The sequence below is a fragment of the Aegilops tauschii genome, chromosome 5, assembly GCF_002575655.3.
Source record: "Aegilops tauschii subsp. strangulata cultivar AL8/78 chromosome 5, Aet v6.0, whole genome shotgun sequence".
Lineage (NCBI taxonomy): Eukaryota > Viridiplantae > Streptophyta > Magnoliopsida > Poales > Poaceae > Aegilops > Aegilops tauschii.
In genome coordinates, this window is record NC_053039.3 from 111,481,305 (window position 1) to 111,488,313 (window position 7,009).

At 42.5% G+C, this 7,009-nt stretch overlaps 1 protein-coding gene across 1 annotated transcript; it reads right to left on the reverse strand.

Annotated features, from left to right (window-relative positions):
• Window positions 1-1,784: 1,784 nt before the first annotated feature.
• On the reverse strand, window positions 1,785-5,918 carry LOC109752526 (ATP-citrate synthase alpha chain protein 3). The gene is made up of 11 exons (XM_020311418.3): window positions 5,618-5,918; window positions 4,244-4,420; window positions 3,908-4,150; window positions 3,712-3,763; window positions 3,513-3,627; window positions 3,338-3,419; window positions 2,841-2,936; window positions 2,660-2,761; window positions 2,460-2,576; window positions 2,236-2,352; window positions 1,785-2,024 (listed from the first exon to the last, which is right to left on the reverse strand). The coding sequence occupies exons 1-11, from the start codon at window positions 5,714-5,716 to the stop codon at window positions 1,953-1,955; spliced, it is 1,272 nt and encodes a 423-aa protein (XP_020167007.1). The 5' UTR covers window positions 5,717-5,918; the 3' UTR covers window positions 1,785-1,952.
• Between the last annotated feature and the right edge of the window lie 1,091 nt (window positions 5,919-7,009).

The window sequence follows — 7,009 nt, forward strand, 5'->3', positions numbered from 1 at the left end:
TCGTTACCGGCAAGTCTCTTTACTCGTACCGTAATGCATGATCCCGTGACTAACGCCTTAGTCACATTGAGCTCATTATGATGATGCATTACCGAGTGGGCCCAGAGATACCTCTCCGTCATACGGAGTGACAAATCCCAGTCTCGATCCGTGCCAACCCAACAGATACTTTCGGAGATACCCGTAGTGCACCTTTATAGTCACCCAGTTACGTTGTGACGTTTGGCACACCCAAAGCACTCCTACGGTATCCGGGAGTTGCACGATCTTATGGTCTAAGGAAAAGATACTTGACATTGGAAAAGCTCTAGCAAACGAAACTACACGATCTTTTATGCTATGCTTAGGATTGGGTCTTGTCCATCACATCATTCTCCTAATGATGTGATCCCGTTATCAACGACATCCAATGTCCATAGTCAGGAAACCATGACTATCTGTCGATCAACGAGCTAGTCAACTAGAGGCTTACTAGGGACACGTTGTGGTCTATGTATTCACACATGTATTACGATTTCCGGATAACACAATTATAGCATGAACAATAGGCAATTACCATGAACAAAGAAATATAATAATAACCATTTATTATTGCCTCTAGGGCATATTTCTAACATGTACATTCCTATGATCCTAGAACCATTCGGACCAGGGAATCACCTAGGTGGAAAGAGCAATAGAAGAAGTTATGTATATGCTCTTTTGTCCAAAACATTTGTTGATTACCATAGAGCATGTTCAATTTGGTTAGAAAATCTTTGTTTAATTTTTACTTAGACAAACCATTATAGAAACCACACAATTACCCAACACACCAAACAGGTGCGAAAATTTTCTTACGCCCCCACTTTCTTTCTTCTACCAACATGTTATCGTTCTCTCTGCTCCCACACGTGAGTGTATTCATTGACCTCATTTTCCCCTCTTCTCTTCATATGCCACTCTCCCTTGCTTCCACGTGAAGGCCCCGATCTCCTTGCCAAGCACCCCTAACACTTAGGTTGCATTTGGTGGCATTGTAGATTCTCATAATCCCCTTTTTTTCTCAATCATAATTTTGTTGGACTCACTTTTGCCCATTTTATATTAACTTTTTCACAGTAGATTGGAAAATAAGCACATCACAACACAACTTAGCAACCAGAAACTAAATCTTAATGAGGCCACAACCAAACAACCATGGTGCCTGCCTACGTGCCCCCTATGGGAGACCCGATTGAAGGTGCGGTTGTATCTGCCCTTATTAGCCATGTTACACATAGCGTGTATACGCAATGCCATTCTAGGCAGGAAACATGCATTCATCACTGCAGGCCCCAAGAGCATCTCCGACATTTTGTATACTAGTTTGTGGATAAGAGTGTCAAACCAACCGACAACATATTTTACAGTGGGTTCAAGATCCTCTGCAAAACTATACAGTGTAGTATTGCAAGGTGCGCTACTGCAGAGGATTCCAAACCCTCACAGTTAATGTAGCAGAGTGCATCTTAAGTTGTCTTTTAAGTTTGACCGAATTCGTAGAAAAAATATGGATATTTACAATCTCACGTACAATCAAACATTTTAAGTCATCTTCTTTCTTGCTAAGGTAGAGCTGCATTTTTTTCACAAATGGTGGGTACAAAGTCACACACCCTGAAAGCCTGAAGCCACAGTCCAGAGAGACATCACAAGCCGCTCCACCAGGAAGTTGCGGACACAACAGAACCAAAAATGCTGTAAATCTGGCGAAGCCGGGTTGACTTATCTTGATCTCATTGTGCCTCGGCCCAAAGGAATCAGAACCGCAAAGCAAGATATATATTATTGCGTAGTTGCATTACAACTGTAGTTTCTTTCCCCCACAAAACCGATCTTTCTCCGTTTGCTTCACACGAATAGTTGTTCATACTAAATGTATATGGAACAAAATGGACACAACTTAAACACCGGAACTATACAACGACGAATCATGCTTCAGCCATGACACAATCAATGGCTTGCTTGCAGATTCCAGTCATTGTGGCCTCTGGTCCATAGACCTGCAGTGAATCGTAGAGCAAAATCAGCTCGTCTGTCATGGGGATGGGAATGGCCAAACAATTTCTTGTGGAATATACTAAATCCACAGCTAACAGACTCCCAGATCAAGTTTGAAATGGAAGATATGAGTTCTGTGTTAAGAGAAGCTGAGGTCTTCATTTCTTAATAAAAATAGGGGCTGTTTGCCCATTTTCACCTAAAAGAGCTTACCTCAATTGGAAGACCAAGCTCTGATCCTAGAGCACGCATTTTGGCGAGTCCAGTTTGGTAGTTTGGACCACCTCTGCGAACATAAATGTTCACCCTTGCAGCTTTTAATTTGGATTCCTGGCACCAGATTTGGAAGCAAAGTAATAAGATGGGTGAGGGTTTCAATGTAGACAGCTGAGTGGTTGGGAAATAGAACATCAATCCAACCAAATGGTCCAACTTACCTTCTCTCTTAAAGCCCGAATGATGCCACTGAATGTAGCAGCGACATCAGTGAAGTTTGCGATACCCCCTCCAATGAGAAGAGCTCTCTTCCGGCCATCAGGATCAGCAGTGGCACACTACACAGTTTCAGAATGATATTCAGAACAGAAAAGGTGAACATAATATGCAGAGCAAAGCTATAAGATTCCAGGTTCCTTACATCCAAAACCACTCTAGCATAATGCAAAACTTCCTCCTCTTTGGGAGCTCCACTGTACTCTGCATAATTCCCTAGCTCTGAAGCATATCCCAAATCTCCAACCTGGCAATCGGATATGTCATCCATCCTGATTAACATTAAAACCTAGCCACAGAAATATCTGGAAGAAAGTTAAGTTTACCGTGTCGGCATATATGACACTAGCACCACCACCTGCAACCATTGTCCAAATGCGACCTTTCGGGTTAAGAACTGTGAATTTCAGTGATGCGCTTGTCTGAAAGAATATAAAAAAATGTTACTTGCACGAATTTCCATTCAATATTAAATGAAGCATGCCATGTTAATCCAAATACGACGTAGACGCTACTACCTCCATTTCAAAATACATTGAACATGAGTTTGTCCTAAGTCAAATTTTTTAAAGTTTAACTAAGTTCATAGAGAAAAGTATCAACATCTACAATACTGAATCAATATCATTAGATCCATCAAGAAATATATTTTTAACTTGTATTTATTTGGTATCACAGATGTTAATATTTAAATCTATAAATTTGGTCAAGGTTTACAAGAATTGACTTGGGACAAAAATCATAAGCAATGTATTTTGAAATGGAGGGGTAATCATTTATATGAAGTGGACTTAGAAAAATGTAAATTAAAGAAATATGATACCTTCTCATCCAGTTCATGGATATAACTTTCTGATGGGCTCAGGACTCTTCCGAAAGGTAGAGGGAATTCAATGTCACCCCACCTGTAAATTGGAAAAAAAAAAGGTCAGAATTATTAGTACAGGATAAAATAAGCACTCGGGGTCACTAAGCTAGACTTGAACCCTGAACCATACTTCTTAAAGTTCTTGAAAGCAGCTGTGTCATCCAGTTCACCTCTCATGTCGAGAGGGTATGGTTCACCATTTACCAGGGTGAATGGGTTCATCTCCATAAATGAGAAATCCAAGTCTGACAAAAGAATCAATAGTTATAACATGATTTCAATGGCAAAGCAGCAACTTCAATTTATATGCATATGCAAGTGCGAGCTACCTTGGAAAACAGAAAATGACCCTCTAATGAAATCGCCTATTTTCGTGCGGACCTGAAATTAAGACATAGATTGTGAATGATGGTTAATGCAGAACTAGATAACTATCAACAGCAGCCAAGAACTTCTTAAATATAAGGAACTAAAAACATTACAAATGGCATGATATAAGTAACATAGTAGAATGCAAAAGCTTACTTCCAAGGGAAGAGTGGCAATCAATGGAGCGCATGCATCAAGTGTCATTGGCTTCTCTGTTGGAAGAAAGATTGTCTTAACCTTGTCCCAGTTCTCCTCAATCTCAATACCACCACACTCTGAGAAACTAATGGTGCAACCAAGCCTGTCTGACATAATTGAGAGATAATACTCTTGATCGTGTGGCACAAATGGCTCGACTATGAATGTTGTAATTGGAGCCTTACATCCACCCATCTCGACCTAGATATATAAGCATACTCAGATGGGTTAGAAATAGTTCTCGTTATCAAGATTGATGGGAGAAGTATGCCATGATGTTAGATGTGTAACTACCTCAACTCCTAATCGCTCCTTGACAAATTGGCGGACTTGAGCAAGATCTAGGTTGAGGGCTACAAGGCCACTCTTCCCACGCTTGCCAAACAGCATGTCAGGTTTAACAACCAACTTCATCGACGAGAGCCATGGCTCCTGGTTTGAAAGCTCCGTGAAATCCGTTGATTGTGTGACCTTAAAAGGAACAAGTTACAAATTTCAGAAACTGAACATATAATATCAAACATTAAGTTATTACAAAATAAACTAACACAAGACCCAAAACATTTCAATCATGAACTATGTAATTCGAGCCAGTTCTTTTCAATCAGTAAAATTGCTAATGTGATGTTGAGAAAAGGCACTACCTATAGAAAGAAAAATCATCACAGAATTTTTGCAACTATCTGTTTCACTCAGAAATAAATAAACTGGCTGCTCACTGATGAAGAACTGATATTTTACAGGATGACAGGAATTCTATGATGGGCACCATCAAAATAAATATAATGCTGAACTAAATACCAATATTGCTGGTTAGAAGTTAAATCCCACAAATGTTGACAGTACAAACTTCGCAAGCACCTTGACATAAATTCAGGTGAAGAAATGACCATATGGACCTATTACAATTTACAGGCGGAAAAATCCCAGCTAAAAACTAATTGATTCACCTATCTCAATTTGTATTTACTTGAATGATGCTACAAATCTCCATCAAAATGAGTCATTTCATAATTGAATAAAAATGAGGAGCCGAAGATTCTAGGGGCCTACAGCTGCGCTTTTGCAGCACTGAACATGGTTCCGAAGCCATTAAAACATCGATGAACAAACAACATACTTGATAAAAAGATAACCTACTAGACTCCAACTAACATCACAACAAAACAACAGATCTAATAAGGGGTGTTACTTTTCTTGGTCAATGAAACCCTGAGGGCGACATAGAAACACGGATTGTTAGGCAAAACCACCGGTGAAACCCCACATCAGGGATTTTCCCGTCAGCGCAACGAAGTCCACAGCTCTGGTGAATGATTTTTGCAGTCAGCTCCTTCTCGCACGTACATGCTGCCAGCCAATTATCCAAATATACTGACAGGTCCAAGTTTCGGCCGATCGCACATCAGAAAGCCTAATGCTCCGTGAATTCCACATTTTCAGTCTCTTCCGGTGTCAAATCCCCACCCAATTGGCAGTAGAAACACGTCTTATCCGAAAATTCTAGCACGACGCCCGCATGCTCCCAAGCTGAACCCCGCGCGCCGGCCCAGGGACGTCGAGATCCAGCGACCAGCCCGCGGGATCCACCCAATCACGAGCCGATTAGAGATGAGGAAGAAGCGCGCGCGCACGCACGGGCGGAGGAGACAGAGAGGGGGCCATCACCTGCGCGGAGAGGATCTGGAGGTCGATGCCTGCGAGGCGCTTCAGGTGCTCCTTGAGGAGGCGCTTGGAGTCGTACTCCCGGATCTTCTTCCGCGCCATGGCCTCGCCGACGCTTCTCGAGGCGGAGGACGGGTAGGTGGACGCTGTGGTACCGGTGGTTTGTAGCACTGGCGCGCCGGAGCTTGGGGCGCGGGTCGCACCCAGGACGGGGTATATATAGGCAGCTCTGCTTTTCACTGGCTGCTCCAGTTTGGTGCTGGGTAGATGGGATCTGGGTCGCTGGCCGGTGGTAGTTGTGTTGTGTCGTTGCTGTGTTTTTCAGCTACTCCAATTTGGAGCTAACTTGCAATGACTGGTGGGTCTTGGGTGGACCCGGTGCACATACAGTGCATTGGAGCTGGCACTATTATGCCGCTGCTTTCTTGGGACCGTTACACGAACTAGACTTTCACATCACTTTATATATTGATATAGGAGTAATATGTAAAACAACACATTAAAATACATGGCCTAACGATACAATGTGATGAGGATGTCACATGAAGCATAGAACCAATCTAACATCTCGTCGAGGCCCGACCGAGTACAACGTCTAAGAGTAAACAATTGAGATTAGGCCAATATGCTACACATGGGGCGGCCATTACGTTAACATAATATAGGGTACAAGCCTTGGAGATCAAGGCAAATCCTAACCGAATCATAACAAGGATCAGCAGGTGATGACATTCATATACAAGTTAACTATACAAAAGATATACTTTAACATCCCCCTCAACTTGTGCGTCCGTCGGTAGTAAGCATAAGTTGGACCGAAACTCGAAGAAGAGTTGCGACGAAAGCCCTTTTGTCATAATGTCATCATACTGATGTGTTGATGGCACATAAAGAACCCGGATCTGACCAAGAGACACATTTTTTCGAACAAAATGAATGTCGATCTCGATGTGTTTCATGCGGCGATGCTAAACGGATTAGAGGCCATGTAAACTGTACCGAACATTGTCACAAAAAACAACTATGGCAGCAGTCAAGGGATGATGTACCTCAGTCAGAAGTTGTCGGACCCAAGAACACTCCACGACAGTATGAGCAACGACGCGATACTCTGCCTCACACTGGAGCGAGACACCGTGGTTTGTCGTTTGGACGACCAAGAAACCAGGTTATCACTGAGGTGGACACGGTACCCGGACGTAGAACGCCGAGTGTCGGGGCAACCAGCCCAGTCGGCGTCAAAGTAAGTGGTGAGCATCGTCGTCGGTGAGCGAGAAAGGTGTAGACTGAGGTCGAGTGTTCCCTTGATACAATGAAGTATTTGATACGCCTCCAACGCATCCATGATTTTTGATTATCCATGATATTATAGTATCAATCTTGGATGTTTTATAG